Below are 14,139 nucleotides of genomic sequence, written 5' to 3'. Positions count from 1 at the left end.
ATGTCTTGTACTCTTGTCACGCCCAAAGTGGCCTTTACTGTGTAACCCACGGATATATCTTCAACCTCCAACTACAATCTGGGACACATCTTTTTCCCTTTGAATATAAACCCCGTCATGCAATAGAAATTCCTTCCGTTGGCCCGCCAGGATCGCCTCTAGAATGCTGCCAAAAAATGGTTCGTACTCAACAAGTCTCTGAAGCAATCGAAATGCACCACCTTAGTACAAAAAGTAGTAAGTAGGGACACTCGACGGCGAAGGGCGTCTGCGACCCTGCTCTGCACTTATGCGTGCCCGATTTGTGCCTTAACACAAAAGCAAACTTCTGTAGGTAACTAGCCCACTTGGCATGTCTGACAATCAACTTCTGCTAGTTACTAATGTGCTTAAGGGCCTCATGATCAGAGAATAAAACTAACTCCATGTGCACCATGTAGTGCCTTCAGTGCCTCAACGTCTGAACCACAACATAGAACTCAACATCATAAGTGGAATAGTTGAGTTTTGGCCCACCAAGCTTTTCACTGAAATATGACATTGGCCTCCCTCCTTGGCTCAACACTGCCCCAATGCCAACTTTAGACGTGTCGCAATTGACTTCAAATGGGCATCAATATCAACATTGTAAATGAGAATATCATAAAAATAAACTACAACGCATCTCCCAAGAAAGGGTCGAAGAACCTGATTCATCACCCTCATGACTGTGCTGGGAGCATTGGAGAGCCCAAATGGCATCACAAGCCACTCGTTTAGTCTGTCTCGCATTTCGATACTCGTCTTCTAGTAGTCTCCGAGTCGGATTTGGATCTGATGCTAACTTGACTTTAAGTTTGGAGAAGACACGAGATCTGGCTAGCTGATCTAGCATGTCGTCCTGCTTGGGTATGGGAAAACAGTATTTCACTGTGATCTTGTTGATAACCTTTCCGCCGACACACATATGCTAGCTCACTTCCTTCTTCGGAGTAAGCAAAGCTAGTACCGTGCAAGGGCTCATCTAAATTTCAGTTTCGGTTGGCACAGAAACGGAAAGATTCGGTTTCGGTGGAAATCTTGTAAAATCAAGGAAGTGTATGAAACATATGCAAATAATGAAATTTTAAGATGAAACTTTAGGAAATGCTAGAAAAAGCACAAATACATACTTAGAAACCAATACATAAGCAAGAAAGTCATCCATAATGTTTTAATCACATCGAACATGTAGTGACATGCGTTGGTCCCATGCCGATCTAACATCCCAGGCATAAGATACAGTTATTTTGATGCGCAGTTCAATGATATTTCCTACCAAATATCATTATCTACATTAATGAAATGAAAATGCAAATCATAACATCTTTGCATTTTTTGTCGTTTTGACCATTTCGGGAATTTCGGTTGAATTTTGGGAATTTTTGATCGAATTTCGGTTGAATTTTAGGAATTTCGGTCAAAATTTTGATGGAAATAATGACATGGAAGGAATTCATGTAGATTTTGTTTCGGTGGGGATGGAAATAGAAATATTTTGGTGGAAATAATGCCATGGAAGGAATTCATGTAGATTTCATTTCGGTGGGGATGGAAACAGAAACATTTCGGTCATTTCGAAGAAATTTCGGAGAAATATAAAACTGTGATATCCATAATACAAAGCCAGGATATCAACTCGATGTGTGTGTGTGTGCACGCGCGCTAGATATAACCTTTTCTAAACTTTCAAATAAAAGAAGATATAACCTTTTCTAATCTACGATGTGAATGTTATATATTCAATGAATGTTCTAAATTTGAAATGGTTGCCAGTAAACTAAAGCAATTTAAGTATACTCTGTTTCTTTTGCCTATAGTAATCCGCATGGATAATCTCATTACTTTATTATCTTCTTTGTTTTTAAAATTGTACCTACTCATGTCCTTTAGGATAATTAATAAGTTTTCTCATCATTGCTTGTAGATATCTGCAGGATGCTTTTAAGATTCCTCTTGTAATTCAACTTACCATGATGAGAAATGCATGTGGAAGAACCTCTCTGTGGAAGAGAGCCAGAGGCTAGCTCGCGAAAATGCGAAAGACATCATTGCCTGCGGCTTTGACATAACTAGAACCTTTATTTTCTCAGATTTTGATTTTGTTGGTGGGTAAGTTATATCCGGTGACTTATGTTGTATACGAGTTTTGAAGTTATACTTTTAGTACACAGTTTCTGAGTTCCATCTCACTCTGCTTCCATTCCCATTATAGTTTTTACCTCAAAAAGTGTGTTATCTGATCGGTTCCTGAGGATAGGGTTTCTTGGGTAGTTGTTGGTTTGTTCAATTTGAATTTTTTGGTAGCTTGGAAACTTATTTCTTCAGTTCATATTTCTACTACTTAGCTCTTATTTTAGATTTTATATTCATTGTCTCTAACGCAGTTTGTACTGTACGCATGCTTCAAAACTCAACATTGCAAGTGCAAAAAAATGTAAAACTCATTTCTTTGTTGAACACAATAGTTGCCTGTCATACACACTGTTAAAACCAAATCTGTTATCCCTTTCTGTATACTGAGTATAACTGCGCAATTAAGATAAAAAGGCAATGGTTCTTTTCTTGAATGATAAGAATTTCTCTAGGGAAGTTGAAACTAAACATCGACTGCTCGAGTCTCTGCAACCATGGACCAACTAATATTGGAGATCTGTTGAGGATTGCTAATAGAGGTCTAATTTGGGCTTACTTGGGTTGATTGGTGTAAAAGACGTTGTCTAGGCAAAGATTCATGCATTTCTACATGGCATTTAACTAATGGATCAAATACAGATGAATCAGCTTGTTGTTGAGAGCATTGTTTTGAAAATCTTATGATTTATGATTCAAATTAAATCTTATGGATTTCGATTTGAATTCTATGGTGGAATCTTAATTTGCATGAATCTTACAATTCGATCATAAATCGTACAATTCATGCAATTTATCCTAGTTAAGTTTTATATAAAAAAAAAATTCTTTCGAAAGACCCCCTTTCTCTTATGTGTTAGAAGAAGCCTTCGAAAACCTTCACATAATAAGGAAGACGACAGAGACAGTGGAGTTCGAATGTATTGGACTAGTTTAAACCAGTCAAGCGTAGTAAATGTGCTTGAGGGCATAATTTGCATTGAGGAGGGAGGCAACTATAATGAGGACAACATTGACAAATTAACAGTTTTTTATAATTGATATTTGTCATTTGATATTTGAGACTATAAGAACAAATATGATCGTGTCATTTATTATTTTGAAGATTATTGCCTAATATGCATGGGTTGAATGGGAGATAGATGATTAGAATGCGATAAGTTTGTTAGCAAACAATTCATATTGTGATATTGAATAACTAATCATGGTAGTTTATATTTAAATTAATGGATTTGGATGAAAAATGAATAATTGGCAATTTTATTTTATTTTATTTTTTTGAATGGTAAAAAAATTCATTCCAATAAAAGACCGAGGTGGTCAAATACAAGGAATCAAGAGAAAACAGAAAGAGAGAACATCTAGAGAGACAAAAGAGGGAAAAGAGAGGGCTGTCAAGGGGGAAGGTGATCAGATAACTCCAACTCTGCTCCAGAGACAGACCTCCTCTCTAGCAAGCCTATTGGCAATATATCATTAGCCGACCGACGAACATGAATGAAAGATACCAAAGCTCCATCCAACCTATCTAATATCTTGATACGATTTGATTATATATATATATATATATATATATATATATATATATATATAGAGGTTAGTGATTCTAGTCGGTAGACTAGATAAGGCTATCTACTCCACCCTTATTAAGAGCCGTCGGATTTTAAGGCTAATGATCCCAACCGTTCAAGATAAACAAAAGAAAACGAGGTGTCTGTTTTCCCTCTCTCTCAATCAATAACCTCTACGCACGCTGGGTTTTCCTCTTCTCTCCCTCGCTGGAAATCCGACCCTCGTTAACAAAAGAGGCGTCTGTTTTCCCTCTCTCTCAATCACGCACGCTACGCACGCTGTGTTTTCCCTTTTCTCTCCCTCGTTGGAAATCCGACCCTCGCTGGTGAGTCCTAAAACTCTGATTTACTCTTCTTCTTTTCTCTTCTCCCCAGCCATGGAAAGTAAGAGCTGTGGGTTTTTTTTTTTTTTTTTTCATTTATCATCAGCCAACAGAAATGGGTTCTGTCACACAAATCTCAACATGTGGTAGCTGATGAGAATCCTAACCTTCAAACCAACGATTCAAAAACAAATATTAGACCCGTTCAGAGACCTGTGGGTGGAATACGAGAGCTGTGGGCTTTTTTTTGGTTCAAAACTAGTTTCGAACAAAGAAAACCCACATCGTTTAAACCCTAAATAAAAATCTGAAAGTAGGGTTTCAGATGTGTGTTTTCTTGATTTTTTCATTGGGTTCAAGATTCCTGGTTAGATCTTTTTTTTAGTAATCTTTTAGAAAGTACTGTATATGGATGCTTAATGGGTTGCTTTCATGAATTCTATATGGATGTTCCATGTGGGTTTGTGAAGAAGAGTAGTAGTTCAGGTTTCAAAATTAGCAGAAAAACATTCATGATGATGACAAAATGACAATAATGCCCCTACTATAGGGTTAAATTCCCAAAGAAAATGTGGTTCTTGGGTTCTCTTCATTAGGGTTACTTTTAGTAAGGGTTCTGTGTTGGTTATGGGCTTTTCTTTGTACAGTTTACCTGAAATGGGGCATTTGGACTATTGTTTTTTTACATTTTTTTTCTCATATTATGGATGTTTTGCTCTTTTTTTGTTTTCTTTTAGAAAGTACTGTATGTGGATGCTTAATATATGGCTTTGTTTTCATGAATTCTATATGGATGCTTAATGGGTTTGTGAAGAAGAGTAGCAGTTCACGTTTCAAAATTAGTAGAAAAAAACATTCAAGGGGATGACAAAATGACAATAATGTCCCTACTAGAGGGTTAAATTCTCAAAGAAAATGCCATCGTTTGTTAAACTGTAGCTGCCAGAGTCTGTGCAGAGGAGAATCCGGCTGGCGAATGGTAAGGTCGGGCATTTTGGGGATTTGGTAGCGAGGGCATTTTGGGAATTTAACCATTTAGGCATAGTGGCTGGGACCACAAGTCCAAAATTTTGATATGACAATAATACCCCTACTAGAGGGTTAAATTCCCACAATCCCTCGCTATTTTGGGAATTTGGTAGGAGGGCATTGTGGGAATTTAACAATCTCGGCATTTTGGCGGGGACCACAAAATCTTTCGTGGGATGTTGAATTTCAAGGCAATTCACATACCTAAAGTCGTGCAGAAAAATTAACATACACACCAATTCACGTTTGTTTTTTTGAATTCTCATGGGATGTTGAATTTCAAGGCAATGATTTTTTTTCTCCCCGCGATGGAAAACAAGAGAGGTTGGTTTTTTTAAGGGCATTTGATCCATTTTCAGATTTAACCAATTTTTTTCCCCATCTATGTAATACAAGAGCTGTCGGTTTTTTTGCTTCGAAAGTAGGGTTTTGAGTTAAAGATATTGGGGTTCTGTCTAGGATTTATCTGTGATTCTAGAAAGGGGAGTAAAAAACAGAGTTAAGTCATTTATCATTTACTCTCTGTGAATCCTCGTGTTTTTTTTTATTGGTGTTCTGTTGCTTTATGCTTAAATTATTCTTTTACTCTCTAAAATCTTTTTTGTTTAATTACAGAAGCATAAAGCATGGAATCTTCAAGCAACACTAGTGGGGTATCTCACATGGCGTACAACCAACAGCCATAAATTGTCTTTGTAATAAGCCAGCAATTCGAAAAATTACACGGACCAACATAAATAATAACCAAGGCCGGCCATACTTCAAATGTGCTGGATACCTAGTTGAGTTACAGATGAGATTTTCATTATTTTGATAAGTTTTTTGGTAAGTTATTGAAATTCTAAACAACGTCAATAACATGCAGGGCCACACGTGTAAATATTTCCTCTGGGCTGACCTTCCGTTTGATGGGAACGAGCCAGGCTGGGAGTCGAGTTTTCACCATAGACGCGAAGGCAGAACGATGGAAGACCGCATCAGCGTACTTGAGAATGATGTAACGATGCTAAAGAATGAAGATTCCATGCTTAAAGACCGCATCAACGAACTTAAGAATGATGTTATGATGCTGAAGACTGAAAATTCCATGCTTAAAGACCGCAACAACGAACTTAAGAATGATGTTATGATGCTAAAGAATGAAAATTCCATGTTTAAAGTTTGTGTAGTAGTCGGGGTTTTCTTCTTTTTTTTTTCTTTTTCCTTCGAAGTACCAAGTGAGAGTAGAAGTGTATCTGGCAGTGAATGTATATTTGGAGCGTCTCGTGCATGTATCTGGCACTGAATGTATCTTTCTTTTGAATTATGTTTACAGAGATGTTAGTGCACTTATTGTCTTATATTTGATGTTTTAAAATGATGATTGTTTTTGCCATTTTTGAAAGTAGTCAAACTCAAGTTATTCTAATTCTGCTTTTGGTGACAATTCAGCTTTTGGCGACAAATTAGTCTCTGCATTTGGGTTATGTGTTTTTTGTTAGTTTTGTTAAATGACAGTTTCCATCTTGAAGGTTTGCAGAGGTGTGGTAAGAGTTGCAGGTTGATGTGGATAAACTACTTGAGGCCTGATCTCAAAAGAGGCACATTTTCAGAGGAAGAAGAGGATCCGATAATCAGAATAGGCCATATATCATTCAAGCTTTGTTTAGATTCTAAGAAGAAGAGGCATATCAGCACCCTTTCCTTTACCCTTGAAACTTAACGGAAAACGTCAAGGGGGCAATATCACTGCTCTCTTTCTATATCTCCCGAGAACGTCCATTTTTGACTTGACTATGAATTCCTTTTGGATTGGATTCTAATGAATTTTTCAGGAACTCATAATAAACCCACCCCTTATGATCGACACGTCATATAGTGACTACTTTCTTGGATCTCGATAATACGAAGCAATGAGCTGGTTATTAGTTATATTAATGATGAAATTCAAAAGGAGTGGCAAAAGGAGAGAGTAATTGGATGGTTATGAAAGATCCAATCGTTTGGCTATCAAGGAGCAAAAGAGGGGTGCAATCATACCAGCACAAGAATGCTTGGATAATCTTATCTTGAATAAACCCTTGGGATTGAATACCCAATTGGTGCGGTATACCCTACCCATTGCGATTGTTCTCAACATGGACGGAGGATAGCAAACTTATCCAAGGATATATTAAATTTACATCTCCGGAGATGTAAATTTCTTTGTAGCTATTAAATAATTTACATTTTTTAATCTCCGGCTCTGATTTTACATCATAAAAATAGTCATAGAGCATGTGTTTCTTAAAATTATGCAAGCATATAATTCGAAATTTTGCAGACGATAATCTGTAACTAGGGAAATATGATAGAAAGTAGTGGTGTGGGCCTCGGCAAATATGGGTAGGCCTGGGCTTCCACAAATCTGGCATAGGCTCAACCCATTGATGCCCACTACAAGGAGATATGCTACATATTAGGTTATTGTAGTAGATTTAATGGAAAAAGCTAAAAAGACCTGGGCTGTAAGGTTCCTTACTAATATACACTTATTAGGCTGTGCATTTGCCTAGTGCGTGGGATCAGATCCGTTGATCAGAATGGCGATCATAAGTCCGGACGAATATCGTTGAGTACACCTTTATCAGATGATCCTACGCACACGATCCTTCAAGCTTTGTTTAGATTCTAAGAAGAAAAGCTAAACCATTGATTTTTGTAGTCCTTTATGTTACAAACAGGATGTTTGCTCAGAATGGGCCCAAGACCATGTGTGTTATCTCATGATGTTCTACAAGATCAACGGTCTAGATTATACATATTTGTCCCTTAGTGCCCTTACTAATTTTCTTAATGAATTCTAAATTATTATTGACGAAGATCATTCAAAGATTGTAAAACACATCTATCTTTTATACTGGAATCTGAACCCACACCTTCATGGACCGTAGGATAAAAAAACTGTTGTTAACTACAAGAACTAGAGGTAAACATAATCTCTTGAACAAAACAATGCTATCTACTCAAATGTCTTTAAGACTGATGGCACCATGACAATGTTTCCAACAAATACAACTCCCAATTGAGCATAAGCATGACATTGATGGCATGCACCATCTCTCCTCTACGATTCCAAAGCAATTCCAAAAAGCATCTTCTCTACGATTCCAATCAAGTTCAAAAGCACCCTGAATATATTACATGGACAAGACAAAATTAGTAACAAGAACCACCCACAATCATGGTACATACAACTACTAGAGTATCACTTAAACTTCATAAGAACAAGTACAGTGAGGAATGTATCAAGAAAATACACTAACCTATTTCAATCTTCCATACGCTCCTCTTCGTGTTGTTGTTCCCCTTCTTCCCCTTCAAATTTTGGTGTGGTCATCTATTGGCACACACACACAATAAGAACAAATAAGTGATATATGTTAACTCATGTGATTTAAAAATGAATACATAAGTAAGCAGAAGTTCAAACCTTTTTCTTTTTGTTACAGGTTGTTGAATAGTGGCCTTTTCCTCCATATTTTTTACACGTCCGTTTCTTTAATTCGGATTGGGAGACCTCCAACGGAGACTTAAACCGTGATGCAGCTTTCGGCCGACCCTTGGTTTTCACAACTAGGGGGTCGCGAATAGATATATCAAGGGATTCAGTTATAAAATTAGATTGCACTTTGCTGCCACTACTTAACAACGCATTTTGCTTCTCTCTCTTCTCCTGTTCACATTCCTCCAGCCACGCATCTAAAGTCTCATCCATCTTCTTGTAAACAGTTTTTCTGCTCTCAAGTACTTCTACTACTCTCTGACACTTTGATAATATGTACCATTTCTCAACTGGAGTTACTTCATCATTATCATCTTCGCCTATGGCCACCCCACCATTTACATGAAATCTTGCCCCAATTGTCCACCTATTTAGGATATATCGCTCGGGAATGCAACTTAAACGCTTCAGGGACATTATGCGAAGGATATGTTTGCATAAAATCCCTACGGTCTCAAACTTCCCACACGCACATGTAGCCTTTACACCTTCGTCAGATTCTTCATAGACAACTTTGCACCATTTCCAAGGCTCCTCATCACTCAATCCAACACTGTATTCTGTGACATTGCCATTCTCACCCAATAAGTCATACCAACAGTCGTTGCTATCCTTAAACTCCGATTGAAAAATGTTAAACATTGTCCTCGTATAACATTTCCCACCTTGTGCTTCCAATTTGTTCCTTGAAATCAATACAGCATTTGAAGATTTAGTCCTGAAATCTTCTTCAGATTCTTTTTTACGACGATCAGCAAGCGCCTTAGCATATTGTTTCACAAATTCTAGTAGAGTAGTGCTCTGATTAACATATCCATCAAAGAATGAATTTATGCTTTCGCTACGCGAACTAGAAATCATGCCAGCAGTGAAAGTCTCTCTAAAATACGCTGGCACCCAATGACTTTGTAGCTCCCACATTTTCCCAAGGCAATTGTTTTCAGAAATCCCATCTTTATCCACAAATTTTTCCCATTCTTTCTCACAATCGGGTATTTCTCTCTTATAAAACCACTTATTATAATCCTTACAGAAGTCAGATTCAGAATCTCGCATGCCTGCACAATGCTCAATCAGATGCCTATGAATGTGCCACGAGCAAAACCTATGACGGGTTTTCGGAAAAACATTTCTAATAGCATTTCTCATCCCCACATCCATATCTATAATTATACAACCCGGAGCTACCCCAAACATACATTTCAACCATTTTTGAAATAACCATACATTTCAACCATTGTTGAAATAACCATGTAAATGGCTCCTCTTTCTCATCTGCTAGCAACGCGCATCCGAATAGAGTAGACTGCCTGTGGTGGTTAACTCCAGTGAATGGTGCGAATGGCATCACAAACCTATTCGTCTTGTATGTGACATCGAATACAATTACGTCAGCGAAGGTGAGGTAAGCATTCCTTGCCCTTGAATCTGCCCAAAACATAGATCTCAAGTTCCCAATGTCATCCATCTCCATTGCAAAATAAAAATTTGGATCTTCAGCTTGTTTCTCAAGGAACTGTCGAGCTATTAGGAATGCTTCTTGCCCCATATTGTTACGCCTACGTACCCTCAAATGGGACACCACCTGATTTGCTGTGACGCCACTGCCACCACCAGATGCCGAAGTACACACCCTAGCAATGTTACAAGGCTTAACCCCATGGTCACTGAGCTTCTCCATCAAATTCTTACAAACCATATTCTTCACGAATTTATTATGTGAGCGATGCATTCCTCTTCTGGTAGGAGAGGTCAGATCATGACAATGTTTGGGTTCAAAACTAGTCACAACCCACTTCTCTTTTCTCTTTTTAATCTCCATTTGTGCCTCACAGTCCTCTCTTACAAAGCGGCGTAACTTCACTTCTTTTCCTATCTGTCTCTTATCTTTAGTATTTTTGAAACCCTCTCTCTCACATACAAATCTCCTCGTTATCACTTCCAAAATTTTCTTTGACTTATTGGTCTTGGCTTTCCGTACACCCAACCGTGCAGCCAAACCATAAACATTATAGAACTCGCACACAGCTTTTGGGGTTTCAAACTGCTGATTAAGAAAGGGTTCATTAGCTACACTTGTCCCTCCATCATCCTTATTAGGCGTAGTAACAGCACCACTACACCCTCCTCGTTATCAACATAACCTACAACACCCTCATTCGGAATTTCCCCCTCATTCAACACATCTAATTCATTGCCATCAACTTCATTGTCATCAACCACAACTAACCCATTACAGTCGACTTCATCAATCAAATGCCCACAAATTTGCGACACATTACTATCCATCACATACATACAACTTCAGCACCTTTTAATAACAAATACAACAATGAGTGAAAATGAACAACTCCATAGATGAAACAAGTAATTAAAGTAAAACCAGCGGATTTAAGACTCATACAAACAATATAGTTTCAGAGCCCATGCAATTTTTGCGGGCAACTATGCAATTTAGCAAGGCAACCATATTCTGTGAAATTTGTGTAAGATAAAAATGCCCATAAAAAATCAGCAATGAAAACTGCCCATAAAAAATCTCATCTGCTTTTAACATAAAAAATCAGCAACCAAATGCCCACAAAAAATCAAATGCCCACAAGAAATGAATCAAATGCCCTAAAAAAAAACTCTTGTTTGAGTGGTTTGGATATTCCGATGAGGTGGGTAAGTTTCAATTCCATTTCAAGATAGGCCCTGGAGAGCTTCGAATTCTATGAAGTTAGGACTTCAACTATACACTTGATTATCTTGTAATGGAATTGAAACTTACCCACAAAAACATTATATATCGCTGATTTGATAGACAAATTGTACCTAAAATGCAATTGGGTTGCCCACCTAAACTGACCCGTGAAGTGATCAAGGTCATAAACTGGTGAAAAGAAATCAAGAAAACCCACATCAAGTATATGGTAGAGATCCAAAAGGAAAACAAATCAAGAAAACCCTTGTGCAAAAATCCAGTGTTTTCTCAACCAAAAACTACAGAAATATCATAAACCCTTGTCAGATGGTGGAGATCCAAAGGAAGAAAAAAAACCCTTGTGAAAAAATCCTTTTTATCAACCAAAAACATAAAAATTCATACATCTGAAACCCTACTTTCAGATTTTTATTTAGGGTTTAAACGATGTGGGTTTTCTTTGTTCGAAAACCCACAGCTCTGTTGGCTGATGATAAATGAAAAAAAAAAAAACTCATTTCTGTTGGCTGATGATAAATGAAAAAAAAAACCCATTTATGTTGGCTGATGATGAATGAAAAAAAATTCATACATCTGAAACCCATTTCTGTTGGCCGATGATAAATGAAAAAAAAAAAACCCTTTTCTGTTGGCTGATGATAAATGAAAAAAAAAACCCATTTCTGTTGGCTTATGATAAATGAAAAAAAAAACCCATTTCTGTTGGCTGATGTTAAATGAAAAAAAAAACCCATTTCTGTTGGCTGATGATAAATGAAAAAAACTCATACATCTGAAACCCATTTCTGTTGGCTGATGATAAATGAAAAAAAAAAAAAAAAACCCACAGCTCTTACTTTCCATGGTTGGGGAGAAGAGAAAAGAAGAAGAGTAAATCAGAGTTTTAGGACTCACCAGCGAGGGAGAGAAGACGGAAAACCCAGCGAGGGAGAGAAGAGGGAAAACCCAGCGTGCGTAGAGGTTAGTGATTGAGAGAGAGGGAAAACAGACACCTCGTTTTCTTTTGTTTATCTTGAACGGTGACGGCTCTTAATTAGGGTGGAGTAGATAGCCTTATCTAGTCTACCGACTAGAATCACTAACCTCATATATATATATATATATAGAGAGAGAGGAAATTGTTGGTGAGCTTAAGCTCACCAAACTTATGGTGAGCTAGCTTGCCCAATCACATGGGGGCCCACTTTGTTAGGAGGATCCAAAGCATTCATTTTAAAGTCCCTTACATAGATGGGGGGTGTACTAAAAATCAGCTCCATAGGATCATCCTAACCCCTCCATTTGTGGAGGACAAAAATGGACAGACACAAGTCTGTCCATTTTTTTCCTCCACAAATGGAGGGGTTAGGATGATCCTATGGAGCTGATTTTTGGTACACCCCCTATCTATGATAAGGCCTTGCAAATGAATGGTTTGGATCACTCCCCAAAATGTGGGACCCATGTGATTGGGAAAGCTAGCTCACCATAAGTTTGGTGAGCTTAAGCTCACCAACAGTTTCCTCATATATATATATATATATGAGGGTGAGCTAGCTTTCCCAATCACATGGGTCCCACATTTTGGGGAGTGATCCAAACCATTCATTTGCAAGGCCTTATCATAGATAGGGGGTGTACCAAAAATCAGCTCCATAGGATCATCCTAACCCCTCCATTTGTGGAGGACAAAAATGGACAGACACACACCCCCCATCTATGTAAGGGACTTTCAAATGAATGGTTTGGATCATCCTAACAAAGTGGGCCCCCCATGTGATTGAGCAAGCTAGCTCACCATAAGTTTGGTGAGCTTAAGCTCACCAACAGTTTCCTCTCTCTCTCTCTCTCTCTCTCTCTCTCTCTCTATATATATATATATATATATATATATATATATATATATATATATATATCTTACAATTCACGTTACTATTCGACCTCTATTACAATTTACGATTCGATTCTGATTTTCAAAACATTGATCGAGGGTGGGAGGAGTTTCTAAGGAGGGTTTGGAGCTGTTTGATTTCATTCCTCCTCTTTTCTTTTGCTTGATTCTTCCCTTTCAGGAGAGTTGCTTATATTTATCTTGTGCTTTTGCTTTTTGTCCGCCTTTCTTTGTACTGACCTTCTTGGTCTCTTCGATCCGTCTTTTCGTCTTAATAAAATTTCTACAATTCTAAAAAAATTATTGATTGTGGGTGATTTCTCCAATGTAATTAGATGGGTTGGAGATATTATCAGACATCCATGGAGACTAGCGGACGCTATTGAGGAGATTCAGGACACCCTAACGGGCCACTATATAGAGTTTAGGCATGTCTCGAGATCTACCAACTCAATTGTAGACACTCTAGCATGAGTTGGGGTTACTGGGAGACTACTACTTTGCTTACTACGAGCCGTATTTGATAGTTTTTTTTTTGCCCTGATTATCATTTATATATCTTTCCTTTATTGTTGTATGTTGCTATTCATGACCTCCTCGGTCATTGGGTTTCCCATTTTCTTTAATAATATTTTTGTTGTTAAAAAATTGTTAAAAAATAGAGCAATTAATTATAGTTTCAAAACCCCTTCATCATCGTGGATTCTTTCGAGTCGATTCTCTTTTACCTTGGCCGCTTTTTTGTCTGAGCCTGCATTTTGCTGTACAGATTCAATCAAAACTCCTTTGACTCTCACAAGTTGTAACCACATCAACCGAATACTCAGGCGCGTCAATCGAGTACTCAACCGCATCGTACAAAGTCAATTAGGATTTGCTTTGGCCGCATTTTGAAACATTGCAGTAAAGCATCAGTTGACTCTCATAATGGACATCATCCAAAAAGACAGGAATTAGATATGGCC

General features: G+C 37.7%; 2 protein-coding genes across 2 annotated transcripts; both read right to left on the bottom strand.

Annotated features, from left to right (window-relative positions):
- Positions 1–8,363: 8,363 nt before the first annotated feature.
- LOC143858836 (protein FAR1-RELATED SEQUENCE 5-like) lies at positions 8,364–9,653 on the bottom strand. The gene is made up of 2 exons (XM_077369548.1): positions 8,526–9,653; positions 8,364–8,432 (listed from the first exon to the last, which is right to left on the bottom strand). Exons 1-2 carry the CDS (start codon positions 9,651–9,653, stop codon positions 8,364–8,366), a joined length of 1,197 nt encoding a protein of 398 aa, XP_077225663.1.
- Positions 9,654–9,729: 76 nt separating this feature from the next.
- Positions 9,730–10,886, bottom strand: LOC143858835 (protein FAR1-RELATED SEQUENCE 5-like). Its single transcript, XM_077369547.1, has 2 exons — positions 10,746–10,886; positions 9,730–10,641 (listed from the first exon to the last, which is right to left on the bottom strand). Exons 1-2 carry the CDS (start codon positions 10,884–10,886, stop codon positions 9,730–9,732), a joined length of 1,053 nt encoding a protein of 350 aa, XP_077225662.1.
- Between the last annotated feature and the right edge of the window lie 3,253 nt (positions 10,887–14,139).

Source organism: Tasmannia lanceolata, unplaced genomic scaffold (genome assembly GCF_043159265.1).
Source record: "Tasmannia lanceolata isolate RefF3 unplaced genomic scaffold, GAP_Taslan_0.1 ptg000026l, whole genome shotgun sequence".
Classification (NCBI taxonomy): Eukaryota; Viridiplantae; Streptophyta; class Magnoliopsida; order Canellales; family Winteraceae; genus Tasmannia; species Tasmannia lanceolata.
Note: the sequence above shows the minus strand (reverse complement) of the source record. Positions and strands in the feature narration are given on the sequence as shown.